General features: G+C 37.5%; 1 protein-coding gene across 2 annotated transcripts in view; it reads right to left on the bottom strand.

The window, feature by feature from the left end:
- The window catches only part of Olfm3 (olfactomedin 3), a 214502-nt gene that overhangs the window by 31756 nt on the left and 162180 nt on the right, over positions 1-20566 (bottom strand). The window contains exons 1-2 of one of the 2 annotated variants that reach the window (XM_021158019.1): positions 13231-13465; positions 4020-4166 (exon numbers count right to left, since the gene is read on the bottom strand). In XM_021158019.1, coding sequence (XP_021013678.1) covers positions 4020-4166; positions 13231-13359 — 276 coding nt within the window. In that variant the 5' untranslated portion in view covers positions 13360-13465. Of the gene's footprint in view, positions 1-4019; positions 4167-13230; positions 13466-20566 lie in introns of those variants that run through there. The other variant, XM_021158020.1, reaches the window with a different exon arrangement.

Raw genomic sequence — 20566 nt, 5'->3', positions numbered from 1 at the left:
GGCTGTGTCTGCACATCTCTTACTTGCAAGATGTTATACAGAATCAGACACAGAAAAAGTGATTGACAAATATTTCCTGAGTAAAATCATCTTAGTTTTCAAATAGTATAATGAATGGGTAATTAGGATCTTAAAATGTTAGGGAAAGGTTTTTTTCTCTCCCTATAACTCTTGCACCCAGAAATGTATGGCTACAAAAATTTCTCAGTTTGAAATTATTATATTCAGAAAGCTTCATGTATATTTTTTAGTCCAATACAAAATTAGAGACAACAATGAACTCATGGAAACATCATGAATACAAGTATTACTTTCAAAACAATTTTCTAACCTCGTTTACAGTTAAACATTTACATTGAAGAAACTGGCTTCCTATATAAATATGTAGCAGTCTGTGAAGATACCCATCATTAGCATGGTTGATATTCTTCTAAGAATTTTCTATACCTAATCATACTCCACACAATTAGAATATCATGGGCAAAAGGAAATATTCAGAATCAAATTAAAAGACAGTCTCTTAGTTTACTTTCTACTTGGACTCCCCAATTGAATTTTCAACTTGATTTGTGTTATGGGAAAATGCATTGAGAGAATTTTTGATGAGCTGTAGATGTGACCGTCTATGTTATACAACCTTGAATAGCTGCAGGAACCATATCTGTGGTATAAGATATCACTAAAGGTTTCTAAATGAAGAGGATTTGGGTATGACTTCCCTTCAGCTCTTCCTAGGAAGAGCTCACTAGTGTTAATGGAGACTACTCCCTAGAACAAACATTTCCTGATGATAAAGGACACTGACTTCTCTGTTATGTGATTCACTGGGAGGAGACCTGTGCCTCTTCTTATGCTCTGTTTCTCTCTTAAGTAGGGCTGCACTCCAGCTTTCCCTGTTTGTTTGGGGTTCTGTTGTGTTTTGAGTGCTGGATGTCATCCCCTAGCTCATGCACTGAAGGTTTGATTTTCAGATGACAGCACTATTTTGAGAGTGTCTGGAAACTTAAGAGGTGGGGCCTAGCTGGAGGAAGTTGTTTTTAGGTGCAGGTCATAAAGGGGTGTTTCATGCCTATATCAGTGTCTTCTCTCCCTGCTCCCTATTTGCTGGTTCACTCAAATACATGGTCTTTTTCATGGCCATCTGCCTTAAATACAGTCAAGGAACATAATGGCCATATGACCGTCAAAGCCTCTAAAACCATAAGCCAAAATCAATTCTTCCTCTTGTAAGTTATTCCTTGATATTTGTCACAACTATGAAAACTACCTAAAAGACATCTATACTATTTGGCAAAATTAATGTCTCCTGTCTTTGATAATCTTTTTTGAAGCATTTTCCTGTTTTGTTTGTTTGTTTTAATAATAAGATACATAGGTCTTTCTGAATGAACACAAATAAGTGCATGTTTACTCTTGGGTATAACTATTACTCTGAGCAGTTTATATTAAAAAGCTTGCTGTTCAATGTGTTTGGCAAACTTTAATTTAACAAAAAGAACAGCAGTTCCTTGACTAGGAAGTTTGGTGTTAAAATGCTTTTGAAATCTTTAAGATGAAGTATTATGTATAGTGTCCTTGAATTGATTTTATTGGTGAAAATATTGTGCACATCTTAGTCTAAAAATTATATTAGGAAATATTGACCTGGGCAATGCAGGATACATATAACAATGCACAAAATATATACAGCTAACAGGTAGGGTTTTAGGCTAACAATTTTATTTCCTGTGCCCTAAGACTGAAATTAAGTTAGCTGCATTTTTCGAATATTCAGTACCATACATCTTTGATAAAGTATGAAATGAGATAGCATCTTTTAATTAAGTTGGAGACCCCTAGTGGTATTGAGAATGATATAAAAAAAATGTAAAAGCTACCTGATACAATGCCATAACTTATCAGTTAAAGGACACTTGAAACTTTACAAATGTAGATTCAGAAAGAGCCAGATTATTTTTATGTAAATTAGAAATTGAACCATGTCTTCTGTAAGTGTTGGAATAAATTAAAAATATAAAATAAAAACAGTAACAATGAAAACAATATTCCCATTATACCTCTAATAGATATGTCTGTTTTGACCTATAGAATTTATCTTTCATTGGATTAAGTGGATTTTGAAAAAAATGTGTATGTGGTTTGTTTATGTGATGCTCTACTGAAAGATACTAAAGCGTAATGTGAAGTTATATGCACAGGAAAAATTTTCTTAATGTATTTTATGTAGAAGTAAAAAGGCTGTCGAGGAATGTCAGTAATCTGACAGGAGATACAATTTTGTAAAACAAAAGTGTATTTAAATGGTTAAACCATTTTCTACCCAAATTAATTTCCCTGGTAACTCACCCAAATGCTATATCTGAATTATCCATAAAAAAGATAATCAAGATTAGAAATCAATATCACAAAAGTAATCATAACATGCCTATAGTAATTTTTAACAGCCACTGATTTTAATAAAAACGGCACCTGCTCTGGTTGGGGCGGGAGGAATGGAGTATCAGTACAAAAGAAAGCTTGAGAAGAGAGAGCCAGTGTGTGAAAGGGGCAGCACCAAGGACAAGGGAAGGACGACCCTGTAGTGAGAAGTCTGGTTTCTCTGAAAACCCACTTATGTTATATGAATTACCTTTTTGTTTTAATCTCAGGTGTGAGATATGGGTCTGCTTCAGTTTATTCACAAATATTAACTATGATTGTCTTGTGTTCTATTTACGGCTGCAGATTGTTTAACTCTGGGAACTTGAGAGGACGTAAATGTGACAGTCCTGATTGGCCAGCTGCTGCTTCCCCTTCCTGCTGTCCCACTGCTATTGCTTTTGTTGGATTTCTGGATATTCTGGAGACAAAAATTGGACTTGACCCCCAGGAACTAGATTACCCTAATCAGCAGGAAGTAGCCTAGAGAGGTCTAAGTCCTCTTTCCATTTTAACCTTCTTTCTCCCCTACCTAGTACTTGGGTTTTGGAAGAAATTAGGATAGAGTAAGGGTTGAAAGGGAGGTGGGGGTATAAGAACATACTAAGATAATAAAACAAATGTGCCAATAGAAACTGACTAAGCTTTGCAGAAACTGGCTTTAAGATAGTAAACATTTGCTTATATTAGCATGCTCAGTGCTTTCATTCTCCCGGATATCTTAATTTTATGGGGAAAAACTTCCTATTCAGTATCTGGAGTGTGTAATCGCGAAAAATTATTCAACACAAAGTGAGTAGGAGAGTGTGGTATCCTCGACTACACGTGCTACCTAATTGATCTCTTTCTTTCCATAATACTTGAAATTCACACATGTTGTCACCCCTTGCATCACTCAGACCACCCCAGCTGTCCTACTGTATTCAGAACTCTTCACAGACAAGTCTGAATGGGGATCATTGAAAGCACCATTCATTGCCGTTTTCCCTCCTAACTACATATAAACAACCTTTCATGAGCTGACTTTCATCTGCGAATGGGAACAAATCAAGGGCATTCTGCATTTGATTGTTATGGATCCAGCTTAAGTAAATTGTGGAGAGAATGCCACTGAGTGAGACTGAAGAGCTTAATGTTCAAAGGAATGATTTAGAGAATGATGATAAACAGTTGGAATTATTCATTATCTGTCCAGATAGCTTGCATATTTCATGTTATTATTTTTAACTTCTTAGCAAGATTGTTAATAAGAGCCTAATGCAGGAGCTCAAAGAGCTTTGTGAGATGCTGAGAGTTGAGGCTAAATTGTCAATATTAGAAGAAAACTCTCTGCTTCCTTAATCCTATAAGAGAAAAAAATTGGCCATTTATTAAGATATATTGTAGAGAATATAGTTTAGGAAACAAAGATTGGGACAGATAAAGAGTCCCAAAATGGAATAATATAGCATGAAGTTTTAGATACACATTTCAAAGAACAGGAAAGGCTCTTATGAAAAGAGCAAAAACCAGATAAACTATATGCTATTAGTCAACCATAGTTTCTTTCTAAAAAGTGATAGATTTCAATAAAAATATGCAAGAGAACATAAGCCACATACCTTTTCCAGTAGCTGGCGAAGCTGTCTGCTTTTGGCATCTCTGGAACACAGGTTTTGTTCTGGAGCAACCACAGTACAAATGCATCGTCCATCAGGGTCCTGTGCTGAGCTGTACACTTGCCACCCTTCTTTGGGGCTAATCTGAGTCTGGGAAAAAGCAAGAGCAAACACAAAACAGACTTTCACTATAAGATAAGGAGAAGACAGAGATGTAGTATCCTAAAGAGGGGTCTGTATTTACTTATTTAAAGTTTTTTTGTCTTTCTGGGTTTTGTATTCTTATTGTTATTTTGTGATTGTCTTTTTATACATACATGTATGCAGTTTTGAGTACATACCCTCATGGGCATGTCCTGAGGATCTTTCCACCTTATGTTTGAGATAGGGCCTCTTACTGGCCTGGAATGCCCCAAAGCTGGCCAGTATTATACAGTGATCTGTTAATCTCAGCATCTACAATAGTGGGATCACAAATGTATGCTACAACATGTAACTTTCTGTGTTAGTGTGAAGATCAAATTCAGGTCTCCATGACTGCATAGCAATTAGTTTACCTACCACCTTAGCCTTTGATATTTTTGAATTTTGATGAGAAAAGTAAACGATTTTCATTGGTAGCAGTGTGATTCTGTTTTGTCTTCTTTACAAACGTCATAGGAGTGCCATGGATCTGTAGTCTACATGATTTACCATCTGTTAACTTCACATCACTTCTCATGCTTTGTGCAGTTCTGCACTTGAGCTCCACGTTTATACATGTCTACACATCCAGTTCCCCATATCTTACTGGTCTTTCTACATTAGATCTGCTAGTTTTTCTTCCCAAGAGGAACATGATTAATAGTATATATTTTTCTGGTTATTAGTTATGTCCAATATTCTGAAATAAAGCCCCAAATGATCCTTAAATAAACTTCTGCATCTTACACCCTTAAGCAGTGGGCTCCTAACTTAAAAGGCAGCATCTCAGGTCTGAGTCTAGTTCACTTCCAGGGACTTTACAATACAACCATACAAAGAATCAAGAAAGGAGGAGGAAGTCCTACTATTGTTATTCTTTTCACAGACATGGGATGTAGATTCCAATTCTAATCTCCTAAAATTCCTGCCAAAGGCATCTTGCCAGTCATCTCATTAATAAACAACAACAACAACAATAACAAAATCTAACACATAGGATATGTTGTGAACATATTTTGGGAGAGTCATAAACTAAACAATTGTGATAAGAATATCACAAGTCTCACTTTTCCTTCTTATAGAAAGAATATGCCACCAGACCTATCTTTCAGTCTCTTCATAACTAGCTGATTTTTTTAAAAAAGCAATTCCTGTGTTAATTTTTCTTCCTAAGGGGATAGACTTCTTAATATAACATTTCCTACTATCTAGCTTTTCTTCTTGCATATTCAGTTTAAAGAGTTGTTCTCAGAATTCTATATTACTAAAATTAGGTAAGATATTAACTATAATTAGGTTGTCCATTTTCATTATAAGAGAAAAACTCAGAGATCATCTACAAGATGAAAAAAAGAAATGACTTAGCAGAGTAGTTTTTGTGATTTAACTGAAAGCCTAGGCCGAGCAACAGTTGGCGATTAATTGCTCCGGACACAGGCCCTTTTGGCTTCTTGTAACACTGCAGAAGAATCTCCAATATGCCAGAAAATTAAATCTTGGCTCTTGAATACATTTAGCTTTTGAATAGAGGAGCGGGGCCACCCAATTATCATATTAAAATATTTTAAGAGCAGTGCAAGCACTGATCATTAAGTCTGTCAGCATTCATAGTGATGTGTACTTGCTGAGTGTTTCATGGCTTCCATGCAACTTGTCACTCCAGGGCCAGTTGCCAGTCACTGTGCTGTTGACACAATTGGGAGAGGTGAGCACTTTGATGTTCATTTAGCATCTCTTGGCACATCATGATTAATAACAGCACAGACTCCAGTCATATTTATACTTTCAACTGCCTTCTTCTAAGAATTATTAGAGTTATACCCTTCTGGACTGCAGTTACTGTGAACCATCAAGAGGACAAATTCTCACCCTTTTGTCAAGAAAACCAAAGTGCCTAGCAGTTCTGTGGCTTTTGATACAAAACCCTGTGTTGGGGACAATGACAAATAATGAAGTCTTGTAAGTATTTCTAGCACGCTCTTTTAAGACCAACAAGCACTGAAAGGAAAACCAAAATCAGACCAACTGTGATCTCAGATGGAAGGACATATGTAGATATTTTTGGATACCCAGGACAAAAGAAAGACCTGCTCCAATTCTGACTTACAACAACAATTATTCAAATGTCAATAAAACTCATGTACAGGGAAGATCAAGCATCTATGGATCTCTAGCTGCTGTTGGGAGGATTGTGTAACTTATTGTCACTCAATATCTTGATATTTTGAGGTCTAGGTGACATCATTCTGACACAGGGAGAAGTAGAATTGAGTTTTGAACTTGTGTAGTCTGATCATAGACCATAAGGCTTAAACACAATATTGAACTATAAATTATGTCTGTCTCCCTTAATAGGGATGTTGTAACCTTGATACAGCATCTATTTGTATGACGGAGAAGCATAGTACTTGGATGTGGAAAGTAAATACAGTTGGTTATGAATGGCCCTAAGCATCCAGACAGAGCAGCCGTTATGGGTACAGTTCTCTTTGAACTCTTTGTGTTAATTAGAAGAACTAAATGAACTATTTAGCAGTTTTTAATATTGCAACACTCATTAAATATTTAGGAATGTTCTAAATAAGAGAATTAAAACAATCATTTTTAACAATTGTATCTGGTCTGAGTTCTTTGATTATAATTTAATTGTGTCTATGCTTTGTAAACATAAAGCTATCATACGGGAATTCTCCTGAACCATGGGGATTTTGTGTTAGAAACAAAACCCGTGTATCCCGAGAAGCAGGAAAAGAAAATCAAAATACATTGCATTTCAGTAGAGTTTCCTTATAACATTGTGGGGCACTGGGCGTGGGGGAATCAAGGGAATGGGGAAAAACCTGAGTCCCGCCAGAGTTCCAGTGCTCTGGGTAGGCAGACTCTGGAGGACTGCTGCACTTTGTCGATGCGATCCTGAGTGGGTGTCTGGCTGTGGGAAGCCACTGAACCCAGGACTCCAGGGGGTGGGCAAGGGGTAGTCAGAAGTCTCTGGGCCTCACTGAGGCCAGAGATTACGGGTTCTCAGTCTTCAGCATCCCAGATGCCACTGGACACTGCAGAAGAGCTGAGAACAAAATTGGGGCCCCAGGGGAGGCTTGGTCATCCCCAGGACTTCAAGGGAGAGGAGGACAGGGAGAGAGGGAGTGCTGGGAAGTTCCCATACAGGAGAGAGTCCTTGGTCCATCCCTGGGAGGTTAGATGCAGCTCTTTAGGTGAAAGACTATTCCATAGTTCAAGCACCATGGGCCTTGATGAGAAGAGACAGTCTGTGGTTTTAGAGCTTTATTGTAGAAAGGCAGGGAGAAAGAAAAAAAAGGTAGAAAGAGGGAGACCAGCCATGGCCACATGGAGAGAAGGGGGAAGGGAGGGCTAGGTATGAGAGTAAGAAAGATGAGAGTTTAAGAGAGTGAGGAGGAAACAAACAGCTCCTTTTATAGTGGGCTGGGCTACCTTGCTGTTGCCAGGTAACTGTGGGGAGGAGCATACCTGGCTATAGTGAGGAAACTGTGGGGGTGGAGTCTAGCCAGAATGTCAGGAGCTTGGGGCTTTATCTGTGTGACTGATAGTCACAGAATTATGGAGTTGGGGGCCCTGTCGTGTCAGACACCTGTCTCTGGGAATGTGGCTCACTTTCCATCCCTTGTAGAGTTTTCTACTAGGTCTCTGGAGCAAGCCTCATTCAACCAAAACAGGCTGTCTTTCACGGCCCCACATAACATCTCGTCTCTAGTAATTGGATTCATTTCTTTGGAACCAATTGCCTTTAGAAACAGTATTTTATGCTACTTACAAGGATCCCATAGTATAAAGAACTTAAAGCAGTCTTTTTCCAAGCTACCCATTTAGTACCAACTCATACCTGTTTTCTACAATTTTCAACCCATAGTTCTATATGTTCATTCTCTGCATGTCAATTCACTGACAGTCTAAGCAGGACTAGAGATGACACAGACTCCTCCCCTGCCCCCAGCAGCCAATTCTCAGCAGGCAGGGGTATTACCTCCTATAGAAACTCATGGCCACTGTGACCCTAGAGAAGCAGTGAGCTAAGGGCCAGGCAAACAGCACACTCCTGCAGAAGGAACTGCAGTCATTTACTAGAGCATAGAAAACATAGAAGGCAAAGGAAACGATCTCATATCTTTGAATAAAAGTTTGTGTACTGAACATTATTACATTCTACTTTTCCTGTTTAGTTTGAAGGTATTTTTACTTTTCCTGTTTAGTTTGAAGGTATTTCACAAAAGCAAAGACCAAGGTAGAAAGAAATGAGAGGCCAAATGACTAAAATTGGGGCCCAATGTGAAAGATGTAGAGTAGAAAAATATCACGTAATTAAGCCCTACATTCAACGTGTCACTTATCTGAGTGACAAAAACCCTTATTAAATTCCTATCTAAGGATGCATCTTGCTTGCTCCAGAGAGTTAGGTGAGGAGGGAGTGTATTAGTGGCTTAGGTTACAGAGAAAGAGAAAATGTGAAAACAGAAATTAGAGCGAGGTTAAGGGATCATGCCAGAAGAAATGCGCTGTGGAGGAAGTGTTAATAAAGATGTCGCTCGGTAGCAGCTTTCCTGTGATTACTTACAAGAACCTTTGCAACTGAAATAAATAAATATTCTACATTCAAGGAAACCTCCACTTTTTAAGTGGGAAAAACCCAGCTATGAAAATAAAAGCAACAATAGAAATAGCAAAGCCATCATCAAGATGAAGGTGGCCATCTCTGTTCATGTTGTTTGAAAACCCTAAGGCGTTAGGAGTGGAAATGGACATAGCTGTGGTATTTAGTCACATGTCACTCTACACAATGGAAGCTGATATACACGTTGTTTTTGTGTGTTTTTTCTATTATCTTTGCATAGTCAGGACTCAACACTTCAAGCATCACCCTCCACTGAGAAAACTTAAGTTTGTGACCTGAAATTACCTTTCTGGAGATTGTCTCTTAGACCCTACATCTGCTTCAGAATCCCAAACAAAAATATAACCACTCTCATCCTTTATAAAGGATGAAACTTCTATTTAAAAAAAGGCAATCTCCACATACTTTGCTGCTCTCAAGATTTGTTATTCAGAGCTTTCAAACAACTCTGGTTAATTTATTTAGTTGTCCTAGCACATAATGGACATTTATTGCCTGTTGTTTTGAGAGAGAAAAACAATCAGAAGAAAAGGTAATGTGATGGAAAGGCAGCATGTACAAGGGCCTGGGCTCCTTCCTTCCTACTGCAAAACAAACCCCAAACACCCCCAAGTCAATAAATCGTGGTAAAATTAGATATCATCATTCAGAACTATAAAACCACATTTGTTATTTTAGAGTAAGATCCTTGGAGGATTCCGGCAGTGTTTGTCAGAGAATTAAGGTCAGTTAAACTGACTAACAGAGTAGTTGCATATGAGGAGATACCAGATAGATGTCTGAAAATGTTGCTAAAAAAAAATGGCTTATGCACACAGGTCCCTTCAAGGCCTATTCCTTCTACAGCAGTAGGGCTGGCTATTTGGGAACAGTGCTTACTGAACATTCTCTGCTTTTTAAATTGCTCTTTTCCAGGTTATTCTTGGTAAGGCTTCCACAGCATGAGGGATTTTTAAGAAGCTAAGCCTACAGGGGAAATAACTCTGCATCAGAGAGAAGGGCCAGAGGGGGCCAGAGGGGGCCTGAGGGGGCCAGAGGGGGCCTGAGGGGGCCTGCAGAGACCTGAAGATAACTCTCTCAGCTTCTCCAAAGGCCATGAGCCCACTCCACTATGTAGAAGTGGGGGGGGGGGAGCTAAGTAAGAAAAATTGGAATAATATCAACATTTGAAAAAAACTACAAGGGATTTTATTACTTAGTAAAGAGCTCCCCTGGTAGACAGTGTCCTACAATTTTGAAACCTCCCTTAGCTCTTGACACAATCACAGACTGCTATTTCCAAAGCACCTTCCATAAACCAATTTTGTTATCTCTTAACATTTCAAAATGTCTTTCTTGCTTTGTTTTTTAGGTCAAATGAAACTTTTTTTAAAAGCTATGATAACACTTGCATAACTACATTTTTTTTCTTTCTGTTACTATACTGTATAAACATGAAACCTATTTTGATACATGTTTGAGTCTCTCTCTCTCTCTCTCTCTCTCTCTCTCTCTCTCTGTGTGTGTGTGTGTGTGTGTGTGTGTGTGTGTGTGTGTGTGTGATTTCTTCACAGATACTAGATCATCGCATTTATACTGATTAACATGGAGTTAGAAATTAGGAGTGGAAAAATTGATGAGGAAACCTGACCCACTACATTTAGTTGTATCTATTGTACCAAGGAAGCATCATTCTTTTATCTAATTGGAAAGAAAGCTACAGAGAAATCAAATTAATGATCCCAAGCCCTTATTTCCATAAGGGATTATTTTAAAGCAATCAGGTAAAAAAAAAAAAAAAAACCTTTGTAAAAAAGCCCTCCTCACTACACCCATAATGTGTGTGATACAATTTAGGAGGTTCTTTGCTACATTATTGCAAAACGTTTGAGAGTGGTAGGTATAGAGTTGAAGTACATAGCTATTTCCTTTCTCTTTGAGGACAATAAGATGAAGAGGTAAATTTCAAAGGTTGATGCTATAGGTGTGTAGGAAAGGGATAGAAGAAAGTCCAGGAACAGTTTGAGCAAGGCAGGGTGAACCTAGTAGACACTGGAAGCCATAATGGTTACAGATTAGCAATTGATATTATGGAGACATGGCTCACTGGGCAAGACTGTGGTCTTATGTCTTGGTTCTACGTGGCTACTTATAAAATTCTAATTGCTACACAGTTTGAGCTAGTTGTTACACATGTACAGTGTGGATATTTGATTATCTCAATCAGAACTCAAATTAAACCCCAGAGCTCAAGGTTTCTGTTGAATATTTTGCCTGGGGCAAGGGTTAGACTATGTGGGAAGGAAGCAGATGGCAGATGCTCTGTACATCTTTCCTCCTCTCAGTTATGTCACCTATAACCTGTTGCATACATTGCATTTCCTCTAAAATTTTAATTGAAAAATAATTCTTCACTTATCATCTAAGATTAAAATTTAAACACAAGTTTACAATTAAGTAAACAATTGAATAAATAAATGATAGTGTGAACATGGGCAGACCAAACCATTTCTAAGGTCTGATATAATTGTTGCAGCATCAACAATTTCTGTTTCTCTAAAGATGCTCCGGTTATTATTCTTCATCATAAAGATTCTAAGCCATGGGCAATAATCGTGAGTAATTAGGTAAAAGACTCTAGTTATCTTTGAAGAACCAAATAAGAAAAAGCAAAGGTTTGATACTTAATCTTTCTTCATTTCAGAAAATAGCAGAATACCATTCACTGATGTTTGATCAGGAACCATAATGTGACCTTCAGAACTTTTCACAGTTTTCTAAATTTGTGTTTCTTTGCCAAGGAGGACCAAATAAAGTAAGAGCTGTTGTGCTGGGATGTATACACAACTAGAGAAATGCTTCATAATTGGATTGATTATCAACCATATAGCTTTCACTTCGAATTTGCAAATATAAAGTCCTGAAAGAGAAACAGATGGTTCCTGAAAATTTGCTGCTCTTTATTCCGTAGCAGTACAAAGCATACATTGATGCCTGTATACATATATATTCGAACGAGTCTACATCCCATACTTAATTTGCAAAATTTGACAGATAGTTTATCACAAGTTAAGAATCAGCTTTCTGAAAGTATTAATTCTACAACTGTTTTTAAAACCAAGTCATTGGACCTTGGAAAACGTTGACTCAGTAAGTATTAAGCACCTCAGATTGTTTGTTGTATAAATGTGCATTTATGAGATATCATGCGGTCTGGATGGCTGTAGGTCTCCTTGACAGCTCTGCTACTAGGCCTGGCCATGCAAGTTATGAAGAAACTCTCCACAGAGGAGTCATTAAGGTACCATTAAGGACTTTAGGAAGATAACATGCAGAAGGCAGGTCAAATCTGAGTCCCATGCTCTCTGCTGGTGCCTATATACTGTGAGAAACTGTCAAATTATGTAATTAATTCAATCGGACTACATAGTTAACTGTGCATTGATTGATATGCTATTAATAGAAACTGCAAACTACTACTAAAATGGAGAATTTCTTTTCTTTGCGTGTTCCACTTAGAGTAGTTTACATGGTAAAAACTTCGAATATTATGTTCTTTGTGAATGTTTATTTGATAGTAGGACATTTTTTAGAATATGTCTTTTATCTCAAATTTTCCATTTTCATTTGAGAAACTACTAATTTATATTTTTCTTGAAATATTTGAGTGTGGATGAACACATCTAATTTCAAAATACCAGGGAATTTGCTAAAATGGGAAAAGGATTAAGACTCATTAACTTCATGTGGATGGAGACTATACAGGATCAATTTGTGCCAGAAAAGTCTGTGTAAAATATTAAATAATACAATAAAGTTTGTTTGTTTATTTGTTTGTTTGTTTGTTTGTTTTTTAAATAGCCAGTTATGCTTGTCACTCCTTAGTTGTTTTAATACCTTTTTGGCATGCTTTAAATTACTGAGCTCGTTTTATAATTCACTTATGCTTAAAAAAGATGTTGGCTTCTCTGACTGAATTAATTACACACAGCCATAGGCATTGCATTCCGAAGGAAGAACCTGCTGTGACAAAAACAGATTAGGGAGAATACTAGCTATAGTCTATTCTGTAGGAAATTACAAAGGTTGCATGAATTACATCAAATATAATAGAAACAAAGCATAATAAAAAGATCCTTTCAGAGCTCAAGTTAATTTACCTAAAACATCATTCTTAAGAATTTAATGAGACCAACCTTCCTTTTTAGAGACAATTCTCCACCAGTCCCCCCTCCCACATTTTTTTTTTTTTTTGGTGTAACTTTAAAGTGTTCATAAATATCCATGAGTAAAGTTATCACACAGATACACATCTTTGAAGTTCACCAATAAAGAGAGCAGCAGTCTCTCATTTACGACACCCACTGTTTTAAATACAAGATGGCCAAACCCACCAGAGTGACTTACTAGGGTATCTGGCGCCGACAGCCGTGTGGTGTTCAGTCCTACCAGGGATGGGAGAGTTTGGGACATCCAGTTTGAGATCATTGCCATGGTACTGAGCACAGCGCCCAGTTTCAGCAGTGGAGCACTCATTGCTGTGGAGCTAATGAGTTTTCATAGTGACTGATTGGGAGCCCTGAGCCCGGCTGGCAGCGGGAGGCGTGACTGCAGCAAGCCACATCTACAGCATGAAAAGAGACCAAAAGCCCTGCTCTCTAATCACCAGGCAGATCTGGGAACCTCCTTCCCCCACTCTCATTGCAAGGGCCTTGCCCTGCTTTCCCTCTCTTCTAGGACACTTTGCTAGACAAACAGAATATTCTTGCTAGGGTTTGGTACAAGGTTGGAGTGACAGGGATGGGGAGGTTTTCTAGCCCCACAGCACTGTAGCCAGGAACAGAGTCTGCCTCTAGTGGGTTTTGTGTACAATCAGTTTCTCTTTATCGTTCACAGCAAAGTCAAAAGCCTCCAAATGAGGAGCGGCCAAAGTGCAAATTCTAAATGCCAAATTTAATTTGTACAGATTTCTCTGGGCAAGTCTAGAGTGCCTTCTGAAGAGCGTGAAAAGTCTGTTAATAATTTCTGAGATGATCATGAAGTATGAACAGGGGATCAGTTGTTCAAACAGCAGTCTAAAATTAGTGTCATCACTTTAAAACCACAGCCAAAGATTAGCAGCAGCTACTGCTTGTGTGAATGTCGCCTCTAGGCACCTTACAACGGAACAGACAGAAGAGCTGGCCTTGAAGAGAAACTTCTGTTGCAGAAATTCTTAGTTTCTAGTTTTGCCTTGGAAAACGAAAGTTCACCATTCTCCTTTGGAGGTTCTCAGTCCTACATCAGACCTGGTTAATTCTATTTTCACTTTGTGAAGATTTGCACACTGGTATGGAAAACTGCAACCTGTAAGAATGTGTGATCTGTTAAAATTTAGTGCAGGAACGGTGGGGATCCGATTCTTGTTTCCTTCTTGCCAACTGTGTATCTGGTTGATGACATAATCTTTCTTGATTTTTAGTATTTTCCTATAAAACACATGCGGTAGGTTTCAGGCTGAGGCTTCTTACAGTTCTAAACTTCAGATTTTACTTGAAATGTCATTATCTTCTTTCTATAGATATGACAAATGATCTACATCTAAATTTCAGGTTCCTGGTGAAACAAATCAGAAGCCACTATTTTATTTGCCTTTTGTCATTCTTTTTAATTGATATATATGATATATATATATATATATATATATATATATATATATATATATATAAAGAAAAATGTAGCAAAATGTATCAAGGGAAATGTGGGTGAATTAAGACAAAGTGGAAAAAATTGGGACACAAGAAAGAAAAGCATCATTGTTATACCTTGGGATAATTTTATTGTTTGTATCTAAGATTTTTTCAGTCACACACACATACTTAACAGTGTTAACAGGACAAATAAAATATTTACTAAAGTTGAAAAAGATATTGATGTACAGTGGATATGCTTTATTCTCGAGGAAATTTAAAGTGGAGTGCTTGTTAAGAGCTTTCAAATATTCCTTGCTTCTGCTAGCTTGGAATCTCAGATATATTCACTTCTCTTTAAAATATAACCAAATAAGTTCCTTTGGTCTTTATGCTTTAAAAATCATGCCCAGAAAACAGGATATTATTTCTTTTTGTTGTTCAAAAACCATGCCATTTGAGAGATCAATAAGCATTAAGTGCATTAGTCTATGTGCAGAGTAGCAAGGAGCAGCCAGGGGAAGGAATGAGGAATTTTACATTAGTGTTACAAGGTTACACTGCAAGAATACAAAGTAGCTCCAGAAATCTAAATGTTTGAAAATACACCTGGAACTCAACCAGTTTTAATAAAGGGAGAGGGTATCTTTAGAGAAGCTTAATATCCACAATTGAAAATTAATATACATGCAATTATGGGATAATTTAAAAAGCAATGTGGCAGATGGTAATTGTACTTATTAATGAACTAACCACCAACAAAATAATAGCATCTTCGCAAGAATATAGGATTGAACGGCAGAGAAGAATGGGACTCTTATTTGCAAATTACTAAGAAAGGGAAAAATACGAAGAGGAGCACAAATGGAATGCTGCTTTCAATTTCTCAGAGATGCAAATAAGTCATCCAGCATTCTGAGAAAGAACAATAGTCCAAGTGTATGATTCACTCATGTTTATGAACAGCATAAAAGCTAAAATGTGTTGTTATTACAGGAGCTTTAAGTGCCACATTGAAATAGAAAAGCTCAAATTATAATGATTATTAGTTGTAAGAAATAAAAATAACTTCAATTTGCAAAGACCTAAATAGTTTATAGTACTCTCATAGCCTATTAAAGTTATTTGCATTTTAAAAGTTGAGTTCTAGTTTCCAGATGGAGGCTGGGATTGTGTGTGTGCATGTGCTTTGCTCCTGAGCATTTGAGGATTGTGGCAACCTGTGTTTTTAAGAATTACCACAGCACAATGTGAGTGGTAATGGAATAAGTAGTCAGAATTGTATGTGGAAACACCAACTGTGGCCAGATCCCAGGCTTTAGGAACACCCAAGTATGTCTAAACTTTATCTGGGTTGCAGTGTGGTTTAATGCAAAGCTGTGATACCATTAGTTTCAAGTGGTGACGTTTCACCGACAGTTTTAGGATTCAGGATAGACGTGCAGGCTACCGAGAGAGCAATCAGAATAGGAGACAAGAAAAGGTCACTTAGAGTTTTATATTCCCAAAGTTTAGGTAAGAGGTAAGGAAATTCTGTCAGAAGAAACTATCAGTGACATTGATAAGGGCTGAGTCCATTAAGACTTTCTGGAGTTGTAGCATCTCGTAGGGAAGCAATAGATAGAGGATGTGAGGGAAGTGACCACAAGGAGTTTGAGTGTGGTTGGAATGTGGACATGGACATGATTTCTCAGGATGAGAGACAGAGCCAGGATTACAGCTTTAAGTACAAGACTGAATTATTTTCCCACACCCATTGTTAGTCACCTGTGGTGGTATAGACCTACCTTAGGGTTCACACCTGAAATTCAGGAACAGAATTAGTTACCCAGATAATGCAAGCTGTATATTATTTGAAGGCTGCATAGTTTAAAAAAAGTTAATGAATCAGAGTCTTAAAAGTACTAAGGGTTTTATTTATAGTTTAACTAAAGATAATCACTCAATTTATTACTTATGTACTTTGTTAAATGTTAACAAACAAAATATCCACTATCTCAGGTAAATAGTAAGCATAATTTCTGATCCAATATTCTTACAGAAGATACAACTGAACTACAAATTTATCTTTTATTTTTATAATCTTATAGTGAGTCAATAACTATAAAGTCTAGAACCATGAATTATGGCATATAGGATGCTGAAACATACTGATTAATATGTTTATTCATTAGTTTTATATGGTATACTGTCTTGTTATTTTTCAGAGAAAATTTAATGAGAGAACTATGTAATAAATAATTAATAAGCAGTTACATATTAAGTGAAAAGATTTATAGCCAATATTGTGTAATGCTGGCACCAAAATATGTTTCTGAATTTTGTTACCATTGTCTTTTTACACACACTCTCTCTCCTCTCTTTCTCTCTTTCTCTCTCTCTCTCTCTCTCTCTCTCTCTCTCTCTCTCTCTCTCTCTCGTGTGTATGTGTTTCTGGGCAGTACAGCCTAGGCAGATACTAAAAGTACACATGTATTGCTTTAAAAAAACACATAAGCTAGAATGGACTCTAGAAAAATAACTAGGCATCTTTTAAGGAATAAGCAAGTTAAACTGAAACCCTTGAAGAAGTAGCCCCAAATAGAAGAATTAATTACAGCTATGATCTGCCTGTCAAAAAGCCCCCCACCCCCATTTACTGCAGCATAGAGAGGCAGTTTTGAAAAGTGCATCTGGCCATGTTTGCAACATGCCAGACACTCAATACATAGCAGCCCTGTATTGCTGGGTATGAAATTATAACACTGGGACTGGCTGCAAAATGAAGCTGAACAGACAATGCTTTTCAAAGAATCAAAATTGTACATACAGTGTGGTAGGAACTCTGTGCTGAGCTTTTAGAACACCCCATTATGCTTTTCAGTCCCTCTTGGTCTGAAGAAAACAATGTTACTGTCCTGGGTGCCATCATGACCCCCTTCTGATGTAGTCCTTATCACCGAGTAGAAGAGGGGTACTAAATAATGTGATTCCTCCAATGCTCAGAACTTGTAGCAGTTACAAAAGGAATTCTGTTTGGTTGCATGTCTGCAGCAACGTACCTCCTTCATTTTGCTCCACGCACTCAATCTACCTTTTCCCTCTGCTGTCCTAGATACATTTCTGTGGTCCTCTATATTACACTGGCTTACTCAAAAAAGTCCTTCAGTTCCTTTCTGATTATTGTCATAATTTCTCAATAACTTGTTGAGGTCAGAATTCCTAGGTCCCAACAATAGAGTCTGACTTAGCTGTAGCAAGAGAAACATAATTTGAGTTTCTCACAAGTTCCTAGACAATGCTGATGCTCTGTTCTTTGACCATTGTTTGCGTAACTACAGCAGACCTCATTCCTTTCATTTTATTTAGAGATAGCTATTTTGATTCTTTCCCCTTTTACCAATATCAGCCAATTTTTTTTCCATCTTAATGTCTCATTCCTAGAGGCAGACAAAGGCCAGTTGGTATCTCTTAGTTGGTACAAATCTCTTCTTCGGTGTAGAGGATTCAAATCTAGGGCTTATTCAAGCTAGACAAGTGCTCTCCCACCGAGCTATGTCCTGATCACTTAAACACAGTCTTGAACCTAGTATTTCTCTAGTAATTTCTTACTCTTTTATTTTTTTAAAAGTATACCTTCTTGAGAGAACTTATTTTTTTCTTCTTTTCTTAGATATTTGCTTCATTTACATTTCAAATGCTATTCGGAAAGTCCCCTATACCTTCCTCCCACCCTGCTCCCCAACCCACCCACTCCCACTTCCTGGCCCTGGCATTCCCCTGTTCTGAGGGACATATGATCTTCTCAAGACCAAGGGAATCTCCTCCCATAGATGGCCTACTACTTTGAGAGAATTTCTATTCCTCACTTTTTATTTCTGTCTCCCTAATCAGATATCTTGTTGACATTTTTCTCTTGCACCAATACAACTCATTTCAAACCTATGATCCCATATTGCTAAGTATAGCAGTCAATTCTCGGGCTTTAGCTCTCTTGACCTTCATCAATATTACTTTCTTCTTGGAATGATTCCTTCCCTTGGCTTCCAGAATACAACACTCAACTAGTTTTTCTCCCAAACTTCTTGACCTCTCTTTATATTGCCTTTGCTGATTCTTCCTCATCTATATGCTAATGACTCCCAAATTCATTTCTTCCTCAAAGACCTCTCCTATCAATTCAGACTTACATTTCCAATTATCTGCTTGACACCTCCACCTTCATGTTTAATAGGCATCTTTAATTGAGCATGTTATAAATGAACCCTTGATACAGCTCCCCAATCCCGAGCAAACAAAACTAAAGCAACAAAACAAAATTTGCTCAAATAAACAACAATCCTATACTTATGCAGCCATTTCTGCAACCTTTCTCTTCTCAGTTGGCAGTGCTATGAACTCAGCTGGCATAATTGTGTAACCAGTGATGACTTATTTATGATGCAGTGGACAGTTTCCCACTCCTGTCCATGCATATAGTCCTGGTTAAATCCAGAAGGTAGGTCCCAAAAGGAAAACAGGTGACAATGGGATGAGAGCTCAGTGGGATGAGGGGAAAGTGTTTGCTGAATGTGGAATGTTGAAGAGAAAAGGTGAGGGGATGAGAGTGACCAGAATGGGTTAGGTAAATGCATGAAGTTGCCTATGAAAACATCAAATAAAATTCTTTTCAGTTTTCAGCTGTAACTAATTCCCCTGTATTTCTTGAAATTTATTGGCATTCTAGGATTTTTAATTTGTTGCATTCTAGTTTTTAACCTTCCAAATACAGCTAGAATTCAATCCTCTATACATCATTCTTAATAAAGTCAAATGGTCTCTCATTGGATTTGTTACAAGGTCCACCTTAATCTAAATCCACTTAGTGCATTTAAAACTTCCCAATCAAAATAATTCTTTAAAACACAAGTTGTTTCATAATGTTGTTGCACCTACAGGGTTGCAGATCTCTTTAGCTCCTTGGATACTTTCTCTAGCTCCTCCAATGGGGGCCCTGTGATCCATCCAATAGCTGACTGTGAGCATCCACTTATGTGTTTGCTAGGCCCTGGTCTAGTCTCACAAAAGATAGCTATATCAGGGTCCTTTCAGCAAACTCTTGCTAGTGTATGTACCCCGGAGCTCTTGACTCTAGCTGCATATGTATCAAAAGATGGCCTAGTCGGCCATCACTGGAAAGAGAGGCCCATTGGACATGCAAACTCTATATGCCCCAGTACAGGGGAACGCCAGGGCCAAAAAGTGGGAATGGGTGGGTAGGGGAGTTGGGGGGAGGGTATGGGGGACTTTTGGGATAGCATTGGAAATGTAATTGAGGAAAATAAAAAAATATTAAAAAAAACCCACAAGTTGGATTGTATTATTATCTAAAACCACAGTAGACTTCCATTGGGCTCACAGTAAAGAGCTTGAAAGAGAAAATAATTTCTTAGATCTAGTTGCTCACAGTTCACTTCTTGCAAGAATTCCTTTGGTATCTCTCCGGTGGTCTTCAGAGTTGTAAGGTCATCTTCTACCTCATGGTCATTACCCTTCTTTTTCTCTGCATTTTTCCTTTTACGGTCAAACTTACTTTTTTAATTTGGTTCAAAGGTCAAAGCCATACTAGCTTCTTATTCCATCTGCTTTCTTGTTACAATCTCTTGCTATTTCCCCCCTTCACTGTATTGCTAGTTAAGTGTCATGTATTTCTTCTGTTTATTTATTTTCTCTCTTTTCCTCTGGAAATCAAGTCCAACGACAGCAGAGATGCTATTACATTTGTTTCAGTTCTTGGAGATTTTTCAATTTCCAAGACAGTGTCGGGCATATAGTTCATTCTCAAAATATTATTAACTGTGAAAATAAATCAATACATTTGCATTATGTTTTAAAATAAGATCAGTTTAGAGATAATTAACAGTAGGGTCTATCAATACAAAACCAATGCAATATAAAGTATTTCATTTTACATGTGTTTTTGAAGGCATGAAAATAATAGGTGTGGGGTGTGCTTATAATGTTAAAGAGTCAAGCATTGTTTCCAAGGACTACTTTTTTTTCCCTTCTAGTTTATAAATGTAAAGTGTAAGCAATTGTGTTCCAATCCAAAAAAT

This window comes from Mus caroli, chromosome 3 (assembly GCF_900094665.2).
Source record: "Mus caroli chromosome 3, CAROLI_EIJ_v1.1, whole genome shotgun sequence".
Lineage (NCBI taxonomy): Eukaryota > Metazoa > Chordata > Mammalia > Rodentia > Muridae > Mus > Mus caroli.
This window is presented reverse-complemented; position numbering and strand designations above follow the sequence as displayed.